The 26,743-nt window shown below is 43.6% G+C and overlaps 1 protein-coding gene across 2 annotated transcripts in view; it reads left to right on the plus strand.

Annotated features, from left to right (window-relative positions):
* Positions 1 to 26,743, plus strand: part of LOC124013781 (myotubularin-like) — a 54,984-nt gene that overhangs the window by 24,691 nt on the left and 3,550 nt on the right. For both annotated transcript variants that reach the window (XM_046328291.1, XM_046328293.1), the window contains exons 5-15: positions 6,609 to 6,719; positions 6,940 to 7,041; positions 7,279 to 7,362; positions 8,785 to 8,934; positions 9,181 to 9,366; positions 11,207 to 11,392; positions 11,752 to 11,907; positions 12,204 to 12,251; positions 12,505 to 12,597; positions 16,132 to 16,245; positions 19,867 to 20,043. In XM_046328291.1, coding sequence (XP_046184247.1) covers positions 6,609 to 6,719; positions 6,940 to 7,041; positions 7,279 to 7,362; positions 8,785 to 8,934; positions 9,181 to 9,366; positions 11,207 to 11,392; positions 11,752 to 11,907; positions 12,204 to 12,251; positions 12,505 to 12,597; positions 16,132 to 16,245; positions 19,867 to 20,043 — 1,407 coding nt within the window. The remainder of the gene's footprint in view (positions 1 to 6,608; positions 6,720 to 6,939; positions 7,042 to 7,278; positions 7,363 to 8,784; positions 8,935 to 9,180; positions 9,367 to 11,206; positions 11,393 to 11,751; positions 11,908 to 12,203; positions 12,252 to 12,504; positions 12,598 to 16,131; positions 16,246 to 19,866; positions 20,044 to 26,743) is intronic.

Raw genomic sequence — 26,743 nt, forward strand, 5'->3', positions numbered from 1 at the left:
AGTGTACTTTAGATAACTCAAAATGGGTATTAGAACAAATATTTAAGCCAAAGTATTTATTTACAGTGTGTGTATGGCTTACGTTCTACTATTCCACACAGCTCAATGGTTTCCACAACTATAATATCCAAGACTACATACATAAGTCTTTTGAAGTGTTAAGTATATATGAGAATGCCTACAATATTAATCAACACAGCATGAAAAAAGTCCACACATATACACAGTCATGTTTGCAAAAGACTTAAGTTGTCCCAACACTGAATCATAATCATCATCACTTAAGTGTTCATCATCTCCAAAAACCTCTGATGATAAACTCTAGGGCTATTGCATGTCTTATGTCAGTAATGGGCAGAGCAGAAACATTTCCTCAACTGAGAAACATAAGGCAATTGTGCTCCGAATGTTGTCCATGATTTTGTCAGGGTTACCCTCCATTGGCTGATGTGCAATAAACTGAGACTCCCATGAACACCTGTGTGTGCCATCTCAAGTGCAAGGTCATGTAATTTCTCTCTCGGGTATTACCTATGCTCTTCAATCACCAGCCTATGTCTTGGTTGTAATTGTTGTCCAGCATAACCTCTCCAAAGTGCTTGAATTGCCCTCACATACATCATTGTAGTTGCATGAGGTAAGCACAATTGTTACAGCGGTCATGTTTGGGTGATACTGGTTGCGTGACTGTTAGGGTTTTCTTCCATTAAAGGAGAGGAGGACCAAAATGCAGCGTGGTTATTTCGATACATGTTTAATAAAATATAAACATGAACAATACAAAACAATAAACGTAACGTGAAAACCTAGACAGCCTTATCTGGTGCAAACAGAGACAGAAACAATCACCACGAAATACTCAAAGAATATGGCTGCCTAAATATGGTTCCCAATCAGAGACCACGATAAACACCTGCCTCTGATTGAGAACCACTCCAGACAGCCATAGACTATTCTAGACAACCCCACTATACCACAATCCTAATACCTACAAAAACCCCAAGACAAAACACACCACATAATAAACCCATGTCACACCCTGGCCTAACCAAAATAATAAAGAGAACACAAAATACTAAGACCAGGGTGTGACTGTGACATCATAAAAGAGCTGTAACAGTTTCACCCGCTTGCAGCTTGTACTATTTGAAACTCCCAACAGGCTGTTTTCCATGTTACAGGATACAGTGCCTTCATAAAGTATTCAGACCCCTAGACTTTTTCCACATTTTTTTTAACGTTACAGCCTTATTGTAACATTTATTGAATTGTTTTTTTCTTCCCTCATCAATCTACAAAATACAGTTATTTTTTTTATTTTCACAACTGAAATATCACATTTACATAAGTATTCAGGCCCTTTACGCATACATTTTGTTGAAGCACCTTTAGCAGTGATTACAGCCTTGAGTCTTCTTGGGTATGACGCTACAAGCCACAATCACAACTGACCGTGATTGGGAGTCCCATAGGGTGGCGCACAATTGGCCCAGCGTCGTCCGGGTTTGGCCGGTGTAGGCCATCATCGTAAATAAGAATTTGTTCTTAACTGACTTGAATATAAATTAAAAGCTTGACACCTGTATTTGGGGAGTTTCTCCCATTCTTCTCTATAGATCCTCTCAAGCTCTGTCAGGTTGGTTGGGGAGTGTTGCTGCACAGCTATTCAATGGTCTCTCCAGAGATGTTCGATCAGGTTCAATTCCGGGCTCTGGCTGGACAACTAAAGGACATTGAGACTTGTCCTGAAGCCACTCCTGCGTTGTCTTGGCTATGTGCATCAAGGATCTCTGTACTTTGCTCTGTTCATCTTTGCCTCGATCTTGACTAGTCTCCCAGTCCCTGGTGCTGAAAACCATCACCACAAAATGTAGTCGACACCATGCTTCACCGTAGGGATCGTGCCAGGTTTCCTCCAGACATGACGGGTTGCATTCAGGCCAAAGAGTTCAATTTTGGTTTCATCAGACCAGAGAATCTTGTGTGTCATTTACTGAGATTCCTTTAGTTACCTTTTTGACAAACTCCAAGCAGGCTGTCATGTGGCTTTTACTGAGGAGTGGCTTCAGTCTGGCCACTTTACCATAAAGGCCTGATTTGGTGGAGTGGTGCAGAGATGGTTGTCCTTCTGGAAGGTTCTCCCATCTCCACAGAGGAACTCTGGAGCTCTGTCAGAGTGACCATCGGGTTCTTGGTCACCTCCCTGACCAAGGCCCTTCTCCCCCGATTGCTCAGTTTGGCTGGGTGGCCAGCTCAAGGTAGGGTCTTGGTGGGTCTTGGAAGGGTCTTGGCGGTTCCAAACTTCTTCCATTTAAGAATGATGGAGGCCACTGTGTTCTTGAGGTCCATCAATGCTGCAGACATTTAGAAAAAAAAAAATTAAAAAAATCTAAAAACCTTTTTGTTTTGTCATTTATGGGAATTGTGTGTAAATGTTTTTTAAATCAATTTTAGAATTTAAAAAATGTGGAAAAAGCAAAGGGGTCTGAATACTTTGAGGCACTCCCCACTCTTCCATATGCCTGCAATTAAGACTGAATGTCTTGTGGTCCATAGTTGACTACATGTTGGACACCCTCAAAGTCTACCCCTATGCCCAGTGCTGAAGTAGCCTAGCCATCACAACTCTGATATTAGATTAGTCTTATTTTAAGGCTGTGATGATGTGCAGTTTTATGTCCTTGGGTGTCTGAGTGGTACATGTCCAAAAACCTGTTTTCCATTGTGCCCTCTGCTCTTGCTGGATGCACAGATTTCTCCCCAGGGAAATTCTGAAAAACCTTGTTGTACCGAAAAGAACAGTCTTCAATTATCTTACACTATAGGACAGTTCTTGGGATCTCAGGTCCATTTGACTTCAACATTGTGAGCAACCATGAAAATATCTCTACGGGGTCAGAGGGCACCTTCTTCACGGCCAGTCTGATGATGTCCCTGTCAGGACTTTTCACAACCTCAAAACATTGCTGCGTGCATAGGTGCTTCGTTGTGCTCTTCCTTGTAGCATTGGATGCTGTAGCTCTGCTGGCCAATACAGGAACTGGTAGGGTGTCCGCAGCTCGCCAACCATTCCACACCACTTCCAAAAAGCAGCCTCCTTCCCCTGCGCCTTACCCTTTTATAGGAAATGGGATAAAAACAAGAAAATATGCAATAGTTGTAAATAAAGGACTAAATGTGAATCGTTTCTGGAAGCTAGTTTGTCTCGGGTCACTACTTCACTGGGCAGCTATTTGAATGTGTACTTTTTATTTTCTATTAAAATGCAATTGTTCAATTACGGGCCTAGGTGGTTTAGCCACAGAAAAAGACTGCAACCTTCCCGCTAGCCATGATTGGTTGAGTTAATGGGTGGGCTGGACATGCCGAGAGATGAGTCGGATTGGTCTGCCATATCGCATGCTTCTGTCTATTTGAGCTGGTCAGTATGTGTAGGTAATCCTGTTTAACGTGGCTTGTTGAAATCACTGGGATTAGAGTATGATATTTTAGGAGATGGAGAAAACACCTGTCTCTGGATTAACTCTTCAAACTAAGGGCAGCCATAGCATCTGTGACAGGGAGAAGCAACCATCCATGATGTATACAGGTAAGATGGTCTAACTAGCTACATTTTCAGATATTACACGTTTCTAATTTTGACAGACGTTTTCATTTCAAGTTAGTGTACTGTTAGCTAGCTAGCTAACGTTAGCTGGCTGGCTCGTTATGTGTATAATTTTATTATTATCTCAGAGCCATTTGCTTTGCTAGTTATAGCCTAATGTTAGCTAGATTGCTGGATGGTTAGTTACCTGCAGATTCAAGCAGGGTAGTAATGTCATGAGTTGGGATTATGGTTCATTGTTTACCTAGCTAGCTAGCAACATGTCTTAGCAATGTTTGTCAGTTAGCTTCGGTGTTTGACTGTTGTTGTTAGGACAGAACGATCAGAACAACCCTTAAAGAGATGGGTGGAGCTAAAGAGGGTGTGAACGATGCTGAATGGGTGTAAACAAAGATCTCTCCAGTAGGTACCAAAACATTAAATGGCTATTTTCTGTGAGGTTACAAGTTGATTAACTTTCAAAGCAGAATTACTTTCCCGTTGTTCCTCAAATGTAGCTTTGTGTGTCTGCTTTTATCCAATGTAAAAAACACCATTTCAAATTTTGCTACTTAAGACCGAATCAAGGCGGTCGGTCACAAATAATACTGGTTCAATGACAACATTGTCATGTTGAAGGTAGGAGCATGGCCTTAGTGTTCATTTAAAGTAATGTCATTTTAAGTAATGTCATTTTAACAGAAGGTCCAACATTATTTTAAGTGACATACAGTACCATTCAAAAGTTTGGACACACCTACTTATTCAAGGGTTTTTCTTTATTTTAACTAGTTTCTACATTGTAGAATAATAGTGAAGACATCAAAACTATTAAATAACACATGGAATCGTGTAGTCACCAAAGAAGTGTTAAACAAATCATATTTTATATTTGAGATTCTTCAAAGTAGCCTCCCTTTGCTTTGATGACAGTGTTGCATACTCTTGGCATTCTCCCAACCTACTTCATGAGGTAGTAACCTGGAATGCATTTCAATTAACAGGTGTGCCTTGTTAAAAGTTAATTTGTGGAATTTCTTTCTTTCCTTAATGCGTTTGAGCCAATCAGTTGTGTTGTGACAAGGTATACAGAAGGTGTCCCTATGTAGTAATATACCAACATTATAGAACAGCTCAAATAAGCAAAGAGAAACGACAGTCCATTACTTTAAGACATGAAGGTCAGTCAATGAGGAACATGTCAAGTACTTTAAAAGTGTCTTCATTTGCAGCTGCAAAAACATAAATATATTATAGGTACTTAGTTTTATTAGTTGTATTAGTAATTGCAGCAGTTTAAGATGTAGCCCTATTTAGTAGTTTTACAACTTTTTGTCTCTATTATTATTAGACAGTAGTTGCCATTATTATTCTTGTTATTTAGTATTGTTTTTTAATTATTTATTTGGACACTTAAAAATTGGATGGGCATCTCAAAAGATTTCATCCTGCAAAATGTAAAATACTAACTTACTAGTTAAGTTGCCTAACATTTAGTTAGCTGAACAATACCTAGCTAGATTGATTTTCAGCCAGGCTTAGAACAAAACATGCTTCATTTCATCAATATCATGCAAATAAGTAGGCCTACATGCAAAAAAGCTTATTGTCACTAAAACAGTTGTTAATTCGCTGGGGAGTTGCTGCTTGCTTTCCTGCTTGCTTTTGCAATGGAATAAATGGAGTGCTGAGATTACTTTAAAGCTACGACATCAATTTCAGATTAACCGGCTTTTACTGCAATTTCAGGTAAAAACTAAATATATTTCTCTAATTAATAAGAAAAATTTCTCTGCTATTATGATTTTTACTGTAGGCAATCTCTTGTAGTGAGAAGAGGCCCTTAGTCAAGCGTTACAATACTGTGCGTGTCTGCTATTGCTGTCTGTGTGTAGTTGTGTGTGACTTGGCTCTGTCTAGGTTATTCGGAAATGGGTATAACCACACTCTTAAATAAAGCAATATTGTGCCTCTAATTGTAATCCAGTCTCTCTGGTATTTTCACTTTCATTCTTCCTGTTTTAGACAAGACGTTAATCTCCAACACAACAAAAAGTGGGGAATCCCATATCCCTCTCTTGCTTTTTCATCCCTCTCTCTCTCGCTCTTTCCTCCTCCCTCTTTCTCCTGGCACCACCAATGTTTGGCACAGTTTCGTGGGCACTTGCTGTATTGTTTTCAGTTTCTGTAAATTGTAATGTTGCCGGGGCCAGTTGCCAGGGTCCATGGAGAGGTATGGGGGCATTGACAAGTTGACGGAGGGATGGAGGGAGGAGAACAAGAGAGAAGAGGGATGGTTAGAGAATGATAGATGGAACAGACGTGGAGGTCCCAAGGTTGGCTCTATCGGAGATCATCAGTCAGGGAGAGTGGTGTGTGTGTGTGCACGTGCTCGTGCATCTGTGTGTATGTGTGTGTGTCTGTGTGCATGTGCGTGTGTGTAATTGAGTGTGTGTCAGTGATGGAGTAGGTTATTACAGTCTACAGGGACACTACTGCAGCAGTAATGCTCTTTACTCCGGTCTACGTCCCAAATGGAACCCTATTCCCTATGTAGTGCACTATTTTTAACCCATATGTCCCATATGGCTCTGGTCAAAGTAGTGCACTAGATATGGAGTAGGGAGCCATTTGGAACGCATATTCCACTGTCTGTAATACAACATCTGACAACACTTTAACAATATGCTGACTTCATACTACTTCTACACACATGCACATACTCTGACTATGAACTGATGCACGTGATACGAATAAGTGCCTGCTACATGGGCCTATGCTTTACTAAGGGTTTACTTAAGTCTGCCCTATCTTGCATATTAAATATTGTCTACATAAATTATTTTCAAGAGTTTAGTGCATTACACAATTATATGGTTTGTGCCCTCTCAATAGCAATATCAAGTATGATTTCAGTTCAACCACTGCAGCACCAATCATCATTTTATGGCGTGTTCTGTTGTGATATAACTGGAATCCCAGCAGGACCAATCACATGTTTTTATTTCTTGTGACATCACAGGACCCGTCGGTGACCCTGAACGTTCCACTGGGTGCCATTGGCCGGGTGGAGAAGATGGGCGGAGCCTCCAGTCGGGGGGAAAACTCATACGGGCTGGACATCACCTGCAAGGTAAGATACTTCATCATGGCCCTGACACCCCTATTTTATACACAATGGTTCAGTCCTAGTCTGTCAGATATAATCGGAATGAAACACAATTTAATTAATTTTTAACATTGTGCTCAGAGACGTTAATTCCAGTGTTGGATCAGGAAGTTACAACATCAAGACGATAACTATTTATTTTGTACTGACATTTTGTGTGTTGTGTGTGTGTGTCTCCCAACAGGACATGAGGAACCTGAGGTTTGCGCTGAAGCAAGAGGGCCACAGCAGAAGAGACATCTTCGATATACTCTTTCGATACGCCTTTCCACTATCCCACGGCCTGGTACGTACACACCTTTTTTCCTTCTACCTTTTTTTATTTAGTCTCGCCTGATATTATTAACACTTTTAATAACTGTTTAACAACTATAATTGTACATGACGTGCTTTATTAGAGTTCGTCAGTTTGAGGTGGCCTGTATTTCTCTTTGCACATCATTAGAGTCAAACAATCACTCACAATGTGAGTAATAAAACCTCAGTATTGACAAGTCAATCACATTCTCTCTCTCTCCCTCAGCTTCTGTTTGCTTACCTGAGTCAGGAGAAATATGAAGAGAATGGCTGGAGTGTCTACAAACCCATGGAAGAGTTCAGGCGGCAGGTAAGCCTTATCATTGTCTTATTAAATGTGTCATTACATTGCTATGATAAGTCTTCTAGGTTTTATGTGTCTATTGGGCCAGGTCCAATGTCACAGCTTTTAACTCAGTCACTTACATGTAACTGACAATCCAGGAGGGGATCCTCAATCCAGGAGGGGATCCTCTCTGTTGCTGTTACCAAGAAGCTTGATCTTGCAAGCTAATGTTAGTCACTTTTCTAACAAGTTAGAAAAACCCAGCTGGTGAGAATGTATTTGGGACATCTTAGATAGTTAACTTAATAGTTATAAAATATATAGCTGGCAAACATTAGTAGTGAATTTCATACAAGTGCAGCAGGAGTGACTCACCTCACGAATCTCCCATTTTGCTCATCTTTGTAAACAAACATACACGACTGTCTCAAACAGCTGTTTTCGGAAACTAGTTACTGTAAGCTTCATAAAGTGATCTAACGACGAAATGGTAAACACAATCTGCTTTATCTATTATCTAGTGCACAAGTTGACTGCAGGTATTTGTTTAAAAAGTACTAATATTCAAAGCCAAAACAACATCACTTACCAGAATGCTAACGAAATGCTAACAAGTACTAAGGAATTCTCATAGAGAATGCTAACAAACATTTTGTACAGTTTCTGAACTAAACTGTACAAGTATACAAGTAACTCAAAAATTCTATTCACAGTTTGCTGAACCCCTAAACAAATATTAGCCAGCAAGACTCTTCATCCATGAGGGGACTATCTGCTGTTACCAAGCGAATGCATGAATCTTTTGGGAAGAAGCTAACCACTTAGCTGAATAGCTAACCAACGACTAAATTAGCAAACCAAATGCACAACTGCAAATAATTTAGCACATTTTAGACAGTTAACTTAATAGTTATAAGATATCTAGCTGGCAAACATTTAGTTGTGAATTCCATACTTTAATGAAATCACCAGGCACATGCTGCACGACAGTGAGTGACTCTGGTCTCTTGTTGTGTGCTTATAAACACACACTACGTGACTTGGAACGTAAGCTGCATAATAATGTGATAGGTGAAATGAAGAATGCAATGTTCTTTATCTCCTAATGTATTGCACAAGTTGACTGCAGGTATTTACTTAAAAAGTAGCTACAAATATTCAAATGTATTAAAAAATGTCAAATATTTTGAACTGTATTGAAGGTATTGAAAAAGCACCTTGTGGCTTTTTCGAAATACCCCTGTATACGGTATACTACCCAAGCCTAGTAGTTGGCCAACATCCTATTAAGACACTTTGTGTTGGTGTTACCTGTACTTAGTCTGTTTTTAAATACTGTCCTTATCCTGTCATCGGTGATGTTGTACTGTACTTCACCAATAATGCCTTCGAGTCACAACCTGCAATCTCTTCTCTGATTGGGTGTTTGTCTACCTCGGTCCCCAGGGCTTACCCACTGACAAGTGGCGTATCACGTTCATCAATGACAACTATGAGCTGTGTGACACCTACCCCACTATACTGGTGGTTCCCTTCAAAGCTACAGAGGAAGACCTGAGGAAAGTGTCTACCTTCAGGTCGAGAGGACGCATACCGGTAACTCCCCATTTCCTCATCCTATCCTCACATTCTTCCTGCCCTCTCTATTCACCTTATCCCGTTTCTTTTCTTCCATCTCTTTTATCCCTCTATCATATCCCCGTGTTCTATCTCTCTTACTTCCTTCCTTACACCCAACCCCCCTCCCTCTCCCACACCCCTCCATCTCCCACCTCCCCACTTACCTAACCCTCTCTCTCGCTCACTCTAACACTGCGTCTTTCTTTCTCGCCTCTCTCCTAGGTCCTATCCTGGATCCACCGTGAGAACCAGGCCGTTATCTGCCGCTGCTCCCAGCCCCTGGTGGGGATGTCTGGGAAGAGGAACAAGGACGACGAGCGCTACCTGGATGTGATCCGGGAGGCCAACGGCACTGCCAAGCTCACCATCTACGACGCACGGCCCAGTGTCAACGCCGTTGCCAACAAGGTCAGGGGACAAAGGTCACAGTGGGGTCAATGGATCATATAAGGGACACTGCCACCCTTTTTATTAACATGTACAGAAAAGCTAGCGAGGAATCTTTGGTATTGAGTTTTTTTTAATGTGAGCTCCTACATCACAGCAAAGCTTTGCTACATACAGACAAAGAGTCATACGGTGCAATGTTCTGGAAGGAGGTGTGTTGGTGATGGTGTCTTTTAGACATCCACATAGAATGGACTGTTGTGTATCTCTTGTTGTCTACTGTAGGGCCTTGCTAGTAGTCTCTTACATTGTTTACGGGTGTCAGAATCGAGGATGTAGAGTTTAGAAGCTAAGAGGCCACAACAACTACACTGTGTGTGAGTGTGTTTGGACTCTACTGATATGGAATCTATGACACCCAAGTGAGAGGCCTTTAACAGCTACCTGCCCTCTGCACATTGTGCCTGCAGTGTGTGTGTGTCATGGACTGATCAAAAGCCCAAAGCATTTACTAATGGCCCTGTTTGAACACCCTCAAGTGAGGAATGGGTAACACTTTATAATAACACCTTGGAATAAGGCATTTATAATGGTTTAGTAAATAGTTTATTCATCATTTAATAATCCTTACGCCCACATTTGTAAATGTTAGTAAACACATTTATTCACATTTCTAAACAACTTTTTAAAGTATGTTATGATTCCTAAGATCATTTCTAAGATTTTGAATATACAGCTCTGGAAAAAATTGAGACCACTGCAAAATGATCCGTTTCTCTAGTTTTACAGGTATGTGTTTTGGTAAAAATTAACATTTTTGTTTTATTATATAAACTACTGACAACATTTCTCCCAAATTCCAAATAAAAAATATTGTCATTTTTTGAGGTCTGACAACACTGCATTGTTTTTGTTATTTTGACCCGTTGTCATTTTCTGCAAATAAATGCTCTGAATAACAATATTTGTAATTTGGGAGAAATGTTGTCTGTAGTGTTTTGAATCAAACAAAAATGTAAATTTTACGCAAACACATACCTATAAATAGTAAAACCGGAGAAACTGATCATTTTGCAGTGGCCTCTTAATTTTTTCCAGAACTGTAGGTCCTTTAGCCAGCAGCATACCACTGCATACCACTGCTGGCTTGCTTCTGAAGCTAAGCAGGGTTGGTCCTGGTCAGTCCCTGGATGGGAGACCAGATGCTGTTGGAAGTGGTGTTAAAGGGCTAGTAGGAGGCACTCTATCCTCTGGTCTAAAAAATATCCCAATGCCCCAGGGCAGTGATTGGGGACACTGCCCTATGTAGGGTGCCGTCTTTCGGATGGGACGTTAAATGGGTGTCCTGTTATTAAAGATCCTATGGCACTTATCGTAAGAGTGGCTAAATTCTGGCTAAATTCCCAATCTGGCCCTCAAACCATCACGGTCACCTAATAATCCCCAGTTTACAATTGGCTCATTCATCCCCCTCCTCTCCCCTGTAACTATTCCCCAGGTCGTTGCTGCAAATGAAAACATGTTCTCAGTCAACTTACCTGGTAAAATAACGGATAAATAAAACAATAAGCCATTTACTAATCATTAGTGAAATCTTTTTGCAAGCCATCACTTTAGACGAGGCCTATTTATAGTTTATAAATACTTGATAAATGTTTAGAGTGACCAGTGTAATTTCTAACAAAAATATGGACAAGCCATTGGTAGACATTCCAGCAGTACCTGATGTTCCTTAAGTTCTCAAAATGTCCCTTGTAATTTCTTTTCAATATTCAAACAGGGCCAGTGGTTTTTGTTGTTGTCCATGAATGATGACATCACTCTCTAACCTTAACCTCTGACCTCTATTCCATCCCTATAGGCCACGGGTGGGGGTTACGAAGGAGACGACACTTATCAGAACGCTGAGCTGGTGTTTCTGGACATACACAACATCCACGTCATGAGAGAGTCACTGAAGAAGCTAAAGGACATCGTCTATCCCAACGTAGAGGAGTCACACTGGCTGTCTAGTCTGGAGTCCACACACTGGCTCGAACACATCAAGGTAGGGATGTGCATGCACCAGGGTTGGGCTCAATTCGAATTGAAGTCAGTCAATTCAGGAAGTGATTTGAATAAAAAAATAAATGACTTCTCCGTTTCAGTTTATCTAGAAGTCTTTGTCAATCATTGAATTGGAATTTCAGTTTGCTTCCTGAATTGACTGCCTTCAATTAGAATTGAGCCCAACCCTGGCACACACACACACCTCAACACCCCTCTCCTCTAGCTGGTGTAATTGGGAGCCATCCAGGTAGCAGATAAGATCAGTGGGGGTAACAGTGTGGTGGTCCACTGTAGTGACTTTAACGCTCTTGTTCTTTCTCACTCTCTCTTACGCTCTTACTCTCCTCCTCTCTCCAGCTCGTCCTCTCTGGAGCCATCCAGGTAGCAGATAAGATATCGGGGGGTAACTCTGTGGTGGTCCACTGTAGTGATGGGTGGGACCGGACAGCCCAGCTCACCTCTCTGGCCATGCTGATGCTTGACAGCCACTACCGCACCCTCAGGGGCTTCCAGGTGAGTACGAAGGATGGGAGAGAAGGGGAAAGGGGAGAGGGAGGGAGGGTGGGAGCAAGAGAATGGGTGATGAAGAGGGGACAGCCACTACAGCACCCTCAGGGGCTTTCAGGTGAGTAGGAGGGATGGAGGGAGGAAGGGTGGGTGGAAGAGAAGAGAAGGGGAAGGGGAAGAGGTACGGGAAGAAGAGGGGACAGCCACTCACACACTCAATGGAATCCGGGTATGTATGAATTGTTGTACTCAAATTGACGAGGCAACTAGATGTATAAATATACATTTATTAATTCATTCAGGTGCTGCTGGAGAAGGAGTGGATCAGCTTCGGACACAAGTTTGCCTCTGTAAGTCAGACAAATACTTTTTTTCTCCTCGTGGACATTTAATCACATTTATGATCAGGAAAACCACTCTGTGCTGTACATGTTCAGAGTTTTCTTCCCTGTTGACGGCACATATACTCTCTGCAATGTTATGACTGTGTGATTGCATAGATATCACCTCTGTCTTAAAGTATGTAAATGACCTAAAAGTACAAGCTACAGTGACAGGAAGCTGATAACACGCCATATCGTTTCTCTGTCTGTGTATGTGTAGAGGATAGGACACGGGGATAAGAACCATGCAGACCAGGATAGGTCTCCTATCTTTGTACAGTTCATAGACTGTGTCTGGCAGATGACCAAACAGGTAGGTACACACACACACTCACCTGTGTTTGGCTACGACTCTATCTCAATTTGTCTATCTCCACCTTCTCAACCATATTGGTGAGAAGGCCTAAGGTCCCTCTCGTGCCCTTCTTCTCCAATGGGTTTTGAGAAGGAAGTAAGGAGAGAGGATGCAAGGAATCAAGGAAATGTTAACTGAGACAGCCTTCAAGTTGTTTTCAAACCAGTCAGGCAATCAAATTTATTTATGAAGCCCTTTTTACATCAGCCGATGTCATAAAGTGCTATACAGAAACGCAGCCTAAAACCCCAAACAGCTTGCCATGCAAATGTAGAAGCACGGTGGCTAGGAAAAACGCCCTAGAACAGCAGGAACCTAGGAAGAAACCTAGAGAGGAACCAGGCTCTGAGGGGTGGCCAGTCCTCTTCTGGCTGTGCCAGGTGGAGATTATAACAGAACATGGCCAAGATGTTCAAACGTTCATAGATGACCAGCAGGGTCAAATAATAATAATCACCGTGGTTGTAGAGGGTGCAACAGGTCAGCACCTCAGGAGTAAATGTCATGTGACTTTTCATAGCCGATCATTCAGAGTTAGAAGACAGCAGGTGCAGTTGAGAGAGAGTCAAAAACAGCAGGTCTGGGACAAGGCAGCACGTCCGGTGAACAGGTCAGAGTTCCATAGCTGCAGGCAGAACCGTTGAAACTGGAGCAGCAGCATGACCAGGTGAACTGGGGACAGCAAGGAGTCATCAGGCCAGGTAGTCTGCTGCCTGTGACTGGAACGAATTGCAAAAATCGCTGAAGTTGGAGACTTTTGTCTCCCTCACCAACTTCAAACATCTGTTATCTGAGCAGCTAACCGATCGCTGCAGCTGTACATAGTCCATTGGTAAATAGCCCACCCATTTTTACCTACCTCATCCCCATACTGTTTTTATTTATTTACTTTTCTGCTCTTTTGCACACCAATATCTCTACCTGTACATGACGATCTGATCATTTATCACTCCAGTGTTCATCTGCAAAATTGTAATTATTCGCCTACCTCCTCATGCCTTTTGCACACAATGTATATAGACTCTCTTTTTTTCCTACTGTGTTATTGACTTGTTAATTGTTTACTCCATGTGTAACTCTGTGTTGTCTGTTCACACTGCTATTCTTTATATTGGCCAGGTCGCAGTTGCAAATGAGAACTTGTTCTCAACTAGCCTACCTGGTTAAATAAAGGTGAAATAAAAAAAATGAAAAAGTCCTCAGGGCTCAGGCATGGTCCTTAGGGCTCAGGTCCTCCTCGAGAAGAGAGAAAATTAGAGGGAGCATACTTAAATTCATACAGACAGAAGACAAAAGAAATAATCCAGATATAACATACTGACCCTAGCCCCACGACACATAAACTATTGCAGCATAATTACTGGAGGCTGAGACCGGAGGGGTCGGGGGACACTGTGGCCCCGTTCGACTATACCCCCAGACAGGGCCAACCAGGCAGGATATATCCCCACCCAGTTTGCCCAATCACAGCCCACTAGAGGGATATCTTCAACCACCAACTTACTACCCTGAGACAAGGCTGAGTATAGCCCACAAAGATCTCCCCCACGGCACAAACCCTGGGGGGGCCGCCAACCCGGACAGGAAGATCACGTTCATAGACTCAACCTACTCAAGTGACGCACCCTCCTAGGGACGGCATGGAAGAGCACCAGTAAGCTAGTGACTCAGCCCTCGTAATAGGGTTAGAGGCAGAGAATCCCAGTGTAGAGATAGGAACCGGCAAGGCAGAGACGGCAAGGGTGGTTCGTCCATTCACTTTAACACCCCTGGGCCAGACTACACTCAATCATAGGACCTACTGAAGAGATGAGTCTTCAATAAGGACTTAAAGGTCGAGACAGAGTCTGCGTCTCTCACATGGATAGGCAGACCATTCCATAAAAATGTATCTCTATAGGAGAAAGCCCTGCCTCCAGCTGTTTGCTTAGAAATTCTAGGGACAGTAAGGAGGCCAGCGTCTTGTGACCGTAGAGTATGTGTAGGTATGTACGGCAGGACCAAATCGGAAAGATGGGTAGGAGAAATCCCATGCAGTGCTTTGTAGGTTAGCAGTAAAACCTTGAAATCAGCCATAACCTTAACAGGAAACCAGTCTAGAGAGGCTAGCACTGGAGTAATATGATAAAAAATGTTGGTTCTAATCAAGATTCTAGCAGCTGTGTTTAGCACTAACTGAGGTTTATTTAGTGCTTTATCCGAGTAGCCAGAAAGTAGAACATTGCAGTAGTCTAATCTAGATGTGACAAAAGCATGGATAAATTTCTCTGCATCATTTTTGGACAAAGAATTTCAGATTTTTGCAATGTTACGTAGATGGAAAAATCTGTCCTGGAAACCGTCTTGATATATTCGTCAAAAGAGAGATGAGGGCCCAGAGTAACGCCAAGGTCCTTTACAGTTTTATTTGAGACGACTGTACAACCATCAAGATTAATTGTTAGATCCCACAGAAGATCTCTTTGTTTCTTGGTACCTAAAACTTGCGTCTCTGTTTTGTCCGATTTTGGGGCTTCACCATGTTTCATCAAAATGTACAGCTGTATATCGTCTGCATAGCAGGGAAAGTTAGCATTATGTTTCCGAATGAGGTAAAATATATAGTGAAAACAATAGTGGTCCTAAAACGGAACCTTGAGGAACACCGAAATGTACAGTTGATTTGTCAGGACAGACCATCCACAGAGACAAACTGTTATCTTTCCGACAGATAAGATCTAAACCAGGCGAGAACTTGTCCGTGTAGACCAATTTGGGTTTCCAATCTCTCCAAAATAATGTGGTGATCAATGGTATCAAAAGCAGCACTAAGGTCTAGGAGCACGAGGACAGATGCAGAGCCTTGGTCTGACACCATTAAAAGGTAATTTACCACCTTCATGAGTGCAGTCTCAGTGCTATGATGGGGTCTAAAACCAGACTGAAGCGTTTCGTATACATTGTTATTCTTCAGGAAGGCAGTGAGTTGCTGCGCAACAGCTTTTTCCAAAAGATTTGAGAGGAATGGGAGATTCGATATGGGCCGATTCGTTTTTTTATCTTTTTTATCTTTTTTTTCTATCTTCTGGGTCAAGGTTTGGCTTTTTCAAGAGAGGCTTTATTGCTGTCACTTTTAGTGAGTTTGGTACATATCCGGTGGATAGGGAGCCGTTTATTATGCTCAACATAGGAGGGCCAAACACAGGAAGCAGCTCTTTCAGTAGTTTAGTTGGAAAAGGGTTCAGGATGCAAGCTTAAAGGTTTAGAAGCTAGACTATTTTCATCAATGTGTCAAGAGATATAGTATTAACAAACTTGAGTATCTCACTTGATCCTAAGTCCTGGAAGTGTTGTGCAGACTCAGGACAACTGTGCTTTGGAGAAATACGTAGATTTAAAGAGGAGTCCATAATTTTCGTCAAATACGTTCGTGAATTTATCACTGCTGAAGTGAAAGCCATCCAGGCGTTACATTTCTCTTTCTTCTCTCTTCTTTCCTTATTTCCCCATCAGTTCCCGACAGCGTTTGAGTTCAACGAGCGGCTCCTAATGACCATCCTGGATCACCTGTTCAGCTGTCGCTTTGGAACCTTCCTCTACAACTGTGAGAGCGCCAGGGACACCAACGTAAGTCAGACTGTTACTATCTGTTTTATTGCTCTCTCTATCTCTGTTTCTGCCTCTCTCTCTTTATCTCTCTTTATATCTCTTTATCTCTCTCTCTCTTCCTTTCTCTCGCTTCCTTTCTCTCTCTCTCCCCCTCTCTCTCTCCCCCTCTCTCTCTCTCTCCCCCCCCTCTCTCTCTCTCTCTCTCTCTTCCTCTCTCTCTCTTCCTTTCTCTCTCTTCCTCTACAACTGTGAGAGCACCTGGGACACCAACGTAAGTTATGCTGTCACTTTCCTCATTCTCTCCTCCATCTATTTTTCTCCCTCTGTTTATCACTCTCTCTGTTCCTCTACAACTGCAAGTATCTGAGACCACAACATAATGAGTCAGAGCCCCACTTCTCTATCTTTTGGTAATTTCCTCCTTTCCAATACACCCTCTCTTCTCTCTACAATATTTCTCTCTACCAACCCTTTCCCTGTCTATAATATTTCTCTCTCACTCTCTTTGTCCCACCACGCTCCCTCCCCCTCCTTCTCTCCATCCTGATCATGTGAAGTAGAGCAGAAGAGAGAGGGAGAAAGACGGGACGCATTACTGGTTCTGAGTTTCAAACAGACAATAACAATGCACTATGGGGGATGCAACACACATTAGTACACACTGCACTCACTCTGACACAAACAGACTGTCTGCGTAACAGCACATCTAGAAAACACAGATACCCTCTTATCTACACACACCTCTCCCTTTACATCCCAGTGTAAACATTTGTAGACTGCACAAGAGTCTAATTATTGGTCCAGAGACTCATTACTGTATTCGCTCTTTCTTTAGTTTGCTCTCCATCTATCTGTGGTGCCAATGGCTCAGGTAATTCAGGGTTTGATTCAAGCATGGGCCATAAGCTAAATATATATATTACCTGTAGGTTGCGTTGGATAAAAACGTCTGATCTTTCTCCCACTATCCATCCCTCTCTCTCCAGGAGAGACGTGTCTCTGTGGTCCCTGGTCAAAAGTAGCCTATGCGGAGTCGCCAGAAAACGTTATCAGGGATACGGTATTTTCAACCTAACAGAAGTGTGAACTAGGCTCAGGCGTCTTTCTACCCCTGCTACGTTAGGTTAGGTCAACAGTCCTCCTAACCTCAACCCTTTCTACCCCTGCTACGTTAGGTTAGGTCAACAGTCCTCCTAACCTCAACCCTTTCTACCCCTGCTACGTTAGGTTAGGTCAACAGTCCTCCTAACCTCAACCCTTTCTACCCCTGCTACGTTAGGTTAGGTCAACAGTCCTCCTAACCTCAACCCTTTCTACCCATGCTACGTTAGGTCAACAGTCCTCCTAACCTCAACCCTTTCTACCCCTGCTACGTTAGGTTAGGTCAACAGTCCTCCTAACCTCAACCCTTTCTACCCCTGCTACGTTAGGTTAGGTCAACAGTCCTCCTAACCTCAACCCTTTCTACCCATGCTACGTTAGGTCAACAGTGCTCCTAACCTCAACCCTTTCTACCCCTGCTACGTAAGGTTAGGACAACAGTCCTCCTAACCTCAACCCTTTCTACCCCTGCGACGTTAGGTCACCAGTCCTCCTAACCTCAACCCTTTCTACCCCTGCTACGTTAGGTTAGGTCAACAGTCCTCCTAACCTCAACCCTTTCTACCCCTGCGACGTTAGGTCAACAGTCCTCCTAACCTCAACCCTTTCTACCCCTGCTACGTTAGGTCAACAGTCCTCCTAACCTCAACCCTTTCTACCCCTGCTACGTTAGGTCAACAGTCCTCCTAACCTCAACCCTTTCTACCCTTTCTACGTTAGGTCAACAGTCCTCCTAACCTCAACCCTTTCTACCCCTGCTACGTTAGGTCAACAGTCCTCCTAACCTCAACCCTTTCTACACCTGCTACGTTAGGTCAACAGTCCTCCTAACCTCAACCCTTTCTACCCCTGCTACGTTAGGTCAACAGTCCTCCTAACCTCAACCCTTTCTACCCCTGCTACGTTAAGTCAACAGTCCTCCTAACCTCAACCCTTTCTACACCTGCTACGTTAGGTCAACAGTCCTCCTAACCTCAACCCTTTCTACCCCTGCTACGTTAGGTCAACAGTCCTCCTAACCTCAACCCTTTCTACCCCTGCTACGTTAGGTTAGGTCAACAGTCCTCCTAACCTCAACCCTTTCTACCCCTGCTACGTTAGGTCAACAGTCCTCCTAACCTCAACCCTTTCTACACCTGCTACGTTAGGTCAACAGTCCTCCTAACCTCAACCCTTTCTACCCCTGCTACGTTAGGTCAACAGTCCTCCTAACCTCAACCCTTTCTACCCCTGCTACGTTAAGTCAACAGTCCTCCTAACCTCAACCCTTTCTACACCTGCTACGTTAGGTCAACAGTCCTCCTAACCTCAACCCTTTCTACCCCTGCTACGTTAGGTCAACAGTCCTCCTAACCTCAACCCTTTCTACCCCTGCTACGTTAGGTTAGGTCAACAGTCCTCCTAACCTCAACCCTTTCTACCCCTGCTACGTTAGATTAGGTCAACAGTCCTCCTAACCTCAACCCTTTCTACCCATGCTACGTTAGGTCAACAGTGCTCCTAACCTCAACCCTTTCTACCCCTGCTACGTAAGGTTAGGACAACAGTCCTCCTAACCTCAACCCTTTCTACCCCTGCGACGTTAGGTCACCAGTCCTCCTAACCTCAACCCTTTCTACCCCTGCTACGTTAGGTTAGGTCAACAGTCCTCCTAACCTCAACCCTTTCTACCCCTGCGACATTAGGTCAACAGTCCTCCTAACCTCAACCCTTTCTACCCCTGCTACGTTAGGTCAACAGTCCTCCTAACCTCAACCCTTTCTACCCCTGCTACGTTAGGTCAACAGTCCTCCTAACCTCAACCCTTTCTACCCTTTCTACGTTAGGTCAACAGTCCTCCTAACCTCAACCCTTTCTACCCCTGCTACGTTAGGTCAACAGTCCTCTTAACCTCAACCCTTTCTACACCTGCTACGTTAGGTCAACAGTCCTCCTAACCTCAACCCTTTCTACCCCTGCTACGTTAGGTCAACAGTCCTCCTAACCTCAACCCTTTCTACCCCTGCTACGTTAGGTCAACAGTCCTCCTAACCTCAACCCTTTCTACCCCTGCTACGTTAAGTCAACAGTCCTCCTAACCTCAACCCTTTCTACACCCCTCTCTCTCAATTTGTATTCTTCCCTTCCATCTCCCTCTCATGGAGGTTCGGTGTAATACGATGTCTCTGTGGTCGTTGGTGAACAGTGATACTTCCCACCTCTCTCTCTCTCTCTCTCTCTCTCTCTCTCTCTTTAACTAAAGTGTTATTGTTTTCACCAGGTGGTGCTGTCTAAGACGGTTTCTCTGTGGTTATTGGTGAACCTGAACCTTTTCCCTCTTCCTCCATCCTTCTCTCTCTCTCTCTCTCTCTCTCGCTCTCGCTCTCGCTCTCGCTCTCGCTCTCGCTCTCGCTCTCGCTCTCGCTCTCGCTCTCGCTCTCGCTCTCGCTCTCGCTCTCGCTCTCGCTCTCTCTCTCGCTCTCTCTCTCTCGCTCTCTCTCTCTCGCTCTCTCTCTCTCAACCAATCATTTTTCTTCTTCTCTACTTCTCTCTCTCCAGGAGGTACGGTCTAAGACAGTGTCCCTGTGGTCGTTGGTGAACAGTGACTCTACTTCCTACCTGAACCCCTTCTACACTCCTGAGTCCAGTAGGGTCCTCTACCCCGTAGCCAGCATGAGACACCTAGAGCTTTGGGTGACTTATTACATCCGCTGGAACCCACGCATACGACAACAGGTAGAGCGGGATGGGAGGATGGATGAAGAATAAATGAAAGTACTGTTACACTTTACCCTCTGTATTAAGGCTACATACCACTGTCATAATGGCCGCTTATGACAACTGACATTACACAGTCATAACACACATTTAGTCCAGCTAATATACTGTATCGTTATCTAGACCTGGTTCATAAGGCCAAAACTAATACTGTTATAACGATCACAACTGATGTTACAAATTTATAACATAAATGTAATAGGGAGGAGGTCAGAGACCTGACCATGTGGTGAAAGGACAACAACCTCTCTCTCAACGTGATCAAGACAAAGGAGATGATTGTGGACTACAAGAAAAGGAGGACCGAGCACGCCTCCATTCTCATCGACGGGGTTGTAGTGGAGCAGGTTGAGAGCTTCATGTTCCTTAGCGTCCACATCACCAACAAACTAACATGGTCCAAGCACACCAGGACATTCATGAAGAGGGCACGACAAAACCCATTCCCCCTCTGGAGACTGAAAAGATTGGTCATGGGTCCTCAGATCCTCAAAAGGTTTTACAGCTGCACCATTGAGAGCATCCTGATGATCCTGAGCAGTTGCCTGGTATGGCAACTGCTCGGCCCCCGACACTACAGAGGGTAGTGCGTATGGCCCGGCCCAGTACATCACCGGGGCCAAGCTTCCTGCCGTTCAGGACCTCTATACCAGGCAGTGTCAGATGAAGGCCCTAAAAATTGTCAGACTCCAGCCATTTCCACTAACTGAAGTTAACTGTAAGGATTTTTTTCCTAATACTGTAAAATGAACAGCTGTACCGAAAGACTTGTGTGATGTACAAATTGGTGATGGAGGAACTTCTTGATGCAGTTAAAGCCTTTAAGCCAGGGAAAACTCCAGGGCTGGATGAACCACTCCTACAAAAATTTGAACCACTCCTACAAAAATTGTGAACTATCTGGTAGTCAGCAAGAAGGTCTGATTTCACTATAACTGAAACAGGACCCCGTGTTGTGATGTTAAGGATCTCTACCGATTGGTGTCCCACCCGCTAGACGGTTGAGCTAATGTGCACTAATGCGATTAGCATGAGGTTGTAAGTAACATGAACATTTCCCAGGACATAGACATATCTGATATTGGCAGAAAGCTTAAATTCTTGTTACTCTAACTGCACTGTCCAATTTACTATTACAGTGCTATAACATTGAAAGAATACCATGCTATTGTTTGAGGAGAGTGCAGAGTTATGAACATAAAGTTATTAATTAACCAATTATGCACATTTGGGCAGTCTTTAAAAAAAAAATATATATATATATTTTGTAGTATCCAATTGTTAGTAGTTACTGTCTTGTCTCATCGCTACAACTCCTGTACGGTCTCGGGAGAGACTAAGGTTGAGAGTCATGCGTCCTCCGATACACAAACCAACCATACTGCACTGCTTCTTAACACAGCGTGCATCCAACCCGGAAGCCAGCCGCACCAATGTGTCTGAGGAAACACCGTGCACCTAGCGACCTGGTCAGTGTGCACTGCGCCCGGCCCGCCACAGGAGTCGCTAGTGCGTGATGAGACAAGGATATCCCTACCGGCCAAACCCTCCCTAACCCGGACAACACTAGGCCAATTGTGCGTCGCCCCATGGACCTATATAACCATTTCATTTGAGGACCAACATGTTGACAGCGGTGCCATACAGGTTGAAAAAGTAGTTGGGAAGAGATTGTCAATGTGCCGATTCAAGTGATACACAAAACAACGCGCTTGATTCTATTAAAATTATTATACAAAATTATTGCCAACAACAGAATGTTATGGGCGTACAACCATCTTAAATCATTAGATCACTTATTCTGATATTGCACCTGCATTATGTAACTAGTTTCTGGTAAGATTCATTAATGGCTTGAAAACACAAAATTTACCCCAAATGAACCCTACAAATAGCACTGTTCGGAGATTTGGAAAGCCATAGTCAATCAATCTTCAATATAATAATATTTATAGGAAACATTTTCATCCTTATCTTACAATCTGTACATACTATGCGATTTAGAAAGGTTTTGAATGTACTGTATGTGAAACAGAACAGTTAGAAAATATAGGGTACTTATTTACATAAGTATTCAGACCCTTTGCTATGAGACTCGAAATTGAGATCAGGTGCATCCTGTTTCCATTGATCATCCTTTAGATGTTTCTACAACTTGATTGGAGTCCATCTGTGGTAAATTTAATTGATTTGGAAAGGCACCCACCTGTCTATGTAAGGTCCCACAGTTGACAGTGCATGTCAGATCAAAAACCAAGCCATGAGGTTGAAGGAATTATCTGTAGAGCTCCGAGACAGGATTATGTCGAGGCACAGATCTGGGGAAGGGTACCAAAACATTTCTGCAGCATTGAAGGTCCCCAAGAACACAGTGGCCTCCATCATTCTTAAATTGAAGAAGTTTGGAACCACAAAACTCTGCCAAACTGAGCAGTTGGGGGAGATGGGCCTTGGTCAGGGAGGTGACCAAGAACCTGATGGTCACTCTGACAGAGCTCCAAAGTTCCTCTGTGGAGATGGGAGAACCTTCCAGAAGGATAACCATCTCTGCAGCACTCCACTAATCAGGACTTTATGGTAGAGAGAAGCCACTCCTCAGTAAAAGACACGACAGCCCGCTTGGAGTCTGCCAAAAGGCACCTAAAGGACTCTCAGTAAAATGGGAAACCAGATTCTCTGGTCTGATGAAATTAAGATTGAACTCTTTGGCCTGAATGCCAAGCATTACCTCTGGAGGAAACCTGGCACCATGCCTACGGTGAAGCATGGTGGTGGCCCGCTTTGAGGACAATACAGTGCCACTGACACGGCCTGCAACGAAAACATGCGGTCTCTCCTTCACTGCAGTCGAGGTGAGTAAGACATTTAAACGTGTTAACCCTCGCAAGGCTGCAGGCCCAGACGGCATCCCCAGCCGCGCCCTCAGAGCTTGCGCAGACCAGCTGGCCGGTGTGTTTACGGACATATTCAATCAATCCCTATACCAGTCTGCTGTTCCCACATGCTTCAAGAGGGCCACCATTGTTCCTGTTCCCAAGAAAGCTAAGGTAACTGAGCTAAACGACTACCGCCCCGTAGCACTCACTTCCGTCATCATGAAGTGCTTTGAGAGACTAGTCAAGGACCATATGGTCCTTCTGTAGCTCAGTTGGTAGAGCATGGCGCTTGTAACGCCAGGGTAGTAGGTTCGATTCCCGGGACCACCCATACGTAGAATGTATGCACACATGACTGTAAGTCGCTTTGGATAAAAGTGTCTGCTAAATGGCATATATTACCGCCCCGTAGCACTCACTTCCGTCATCATGAAGTGCTTTGAGAGACTAGTCAAGGACCATATCACCTCCACCCTACCTGACATCCTAGACCCACTCCAATTTGCTTACCGCCCAAATAGGTCCACAGACGATGCAATCTCAACCACACTGCACACTGCCCTAACCCACCTGGACAAGAGGAATACCTATGTGAGAATGCTGTTCATCGACTACAGCTCGGCATTCAACACCATAGTACCCTCCAAGCTCGTCATCAAGCTCGAGACCCTGGGTCTCGACCCCGCCCTGTGCAACTGGGTACTGGATTCCTGACGGGCCGCCCCCAGGTGGTGAGGGTAGGCAACAACATCTCCTCCCCGCTGATCCTCAACACGGGGGCCCCACAAGGGTGCGTTCTGAGCCCTCTCCTGTACTCCCTGTTCACCCACGACTGCGTGACCACGCACGCCTCCAACTCAATCATCAAGTTTGCGGACGACACAACAGTGGTAGGCTTGATTACCAACAACGACGAGATGGCCTACAGGGAGGAGGTGAGGGCCCTTGGAGTATGGTGTCAGGAAAATAACCTCACACTCAACGTCAACAAAACTAAGGAGATGATTGTGGACTTCAGGAAACAGCAGAGGGAACACCCCCCTATCAACATCGATGGAACAGTAGTGGAGAGGGTAGCAAGTTTTAAGTTCCTCGGCATACACATCACAGACAAACTGAATTGGTCCACTCACACTGACAGCGTCGTGAAGAAGGCGCAGCAGCGCCTCTTAAACCTCAGGAGGCTGAAGAAATTTGGCTTGTCACCAAAAGCACTCACAAACTTCAACAGATGCACAATCGAGAGCATCCTGGCGGGCTGTATCACCGCCTGGTACGGCAACTGCTCCGCCCTCAACCGTAAGGCTCTCCAGAGGGTAGTGAGGTCTGCACAACGCATCACCGGGGGCAAACTACCTGCCCTCCAGGACACCTACACCACCCGATGTTACAGGAAGGCCATAAAGACGGTCCTTCTGTAGCTCAGTTGGTAGAGCATGGCGCTTGTAACGCCAGGGTAGTGGGTTCGATCCCCGGGACCACCCATACGTAGAATGTATGCACACATGACTGTAAGTCGCTTTGGATAAAAGCGTCTGCTAAATGGCTTAAAAAATTAAAATAAAATAAAAAGATCATCAAGGACATCAACCACCCGAACCACTGCCTGTTCACCCCGCTATCATCCAGAATGCGAGGTCAGTACAGGTGCATCAAAGCTGGGACCGAGAGACTGAAAAACAGCTTCTATCTCAAGGCCATCAGACTGTTAAACAGCCACCACTAACATTGAGTGGCTGCTGCCAACACACTGTCATTGACACTGACCCAACTCCAGCCACTTTAATAATGGGAATTGATGGGAAATGATGTAAATATATCACTAGCCACTTTAAACAATGCTACCTTATATAATGTTACTTACCCTACATTATTAATCTCATATGCATACGTATATACTGTACTCTACATCATCGATTGCATCCTTATGTAATACATGTATCACTAGCCACTTTAACTATGCCACTTTGTTTACTTTGTCTACATACTCATCTCATATGTATATACTGTACTCGATACCATCTACTGTATGCTAATGCAAAGCACCCCCACAACCGTGCTTCACGGTTGGGATGATGTTCTTCGGCTTACAAGCCTCCCCCTTTTTCCTCCTAACATAAAGATGGTCATTATGGCAGTTCAATTTGTTTCATCAGACCAGCGGACATTTCTCCAAAAGTACGATCTTTGTCCCCATGTGCAGTTGCAAACCGTAGTCTGGCTTTTTTATGGTGGTTTTGGAGCAGTGACTTCTTCCTTGCTGAGCGGCCTTTCAGGTAATGTCAATATAGGACTTGTTTTACTGTGAATATAGATACTTTTGTACCGGTTTCCTCCAGCATCTTCACAAGGTCCTTTGCTGCTGTTCTGGGATTGATTTGCACTTTTTTCGCACCAAGGCACGTTCATCTCTAGGAGACAGAACGCGTCTCCTTCCTGAGCGGTATGACGGCTGCGTGGTCCCTTGGTGTTTGTACTTGCGTACTATTGTTTATACAGATGAACATGGTACCTTCAGGTGTTTGGAAATTGCTCCCAAGGATGAACCAGACTTGTGGAGGTTTACACATTTTTTTCTGAGGTCTTGGCTGATTTCTTTTGATTGTCCCATGATGTTAAGCAAAGAGGCATTGAGTTTGAAGGTAGGCCTTGAAATACATCCACAGGTACACCTCCAATTGACTCAAATGATGTCAATTAGCCTACCAGAAGCTTCTAAAGCCATGACAGCATTTTCTAGAATTTTCCAAGCTGTTTAAAGGCACAGTCAACTTAGTGTATGCAAACTTCTGGAATTGTTATACAGTGAATTATAAGTGACATAATCTGTCTGAAAACAATTGTTGGAAAATGACTTGCCATGCACAAAGTAGATGTCTTAACCCGACAAACCCGTTTGTTAACAAGATATTTGTGGAGTGGTTGAAAAGCAAGTTTTAATGTCTCCAACCGAACTGTATGTAAACTTCCAACTTCAACTGTATAACACACTGACGTATTGACCAGATAAATACTCTTGATGAACAGGACAATGACACTAAGCACACAGCCAAGACAATGCAGGAGTGGCTTTGGGACAAGTCTCTGAATGTCCTTGAGTGGCCCAGCCAGAGACCTAACCCGATCGAACATCTCTGGAGAGACCTGAAAATAGCTGTGCAGCAACACTCCCTATCCTACCTGACAGAGCTTGAGAGGATCTGCAGAGAATATTGAAACCCCAAAGCTTGTAGCGTCCTACCCAAGAAGACTCGAGCCTGTAATCGCTGCCAAAAGTGCTTCAACAAAGTACTGAGTAAAGGGTCTGAATACTTATGTAAATGTGATTTTTCAGTCTTTATTTTTATGAATGTTCAAAAATGTCTAAAAACCTGTTTTTGCTTTGTCATGGCGTATTGTGTGTAGATCTGAATACTTTCCGAATATACTGTAATAGTTGACTGAAAACACTATATATAATGTATACAGTATGTCACTTGTCAAACTCACTCCACGTAGGGCCATGTTTCTGTGGGTTTTCACTCTTCTCTTGTATTAGGTTGAAATAAGGTCGCTAATTAGTAAAGAACTCCCCTCACCTGGTTGTCTCGGGCTTAATTATAAGGAAAAAACAAAGATCAGCAGGAATGAGTTTGACACCCCTGCTGTATGTGTTTAAGTACTATCTATCCAGATGTAATGTATATCAAATAACTATATTCCTGCTATATACTGTAACTACTGTGGGAAAAAAATGCTTTGTATGTAAAATGTGCGTAGAATGTACATGTTAAAAGAAAAAA

Source organism: Oncorhynchus gorbuscha, linkage group LG25 (genome assembly GCF_021184085.1).
Source record: "Oncorhynchus gorbuscha isolate QuinsamMale2020 ecotype Even-year linkage group LG25, OgorEven_v1.0, whole genome shotgun sequence".
NCBI classification, from domain to species: Eukaryota; Metazoa; Chordata; class Actinopteri; order Salmoniformes; family Salmonidae; genus Oncorhynchus; species Oncorhynchus gorbuscha.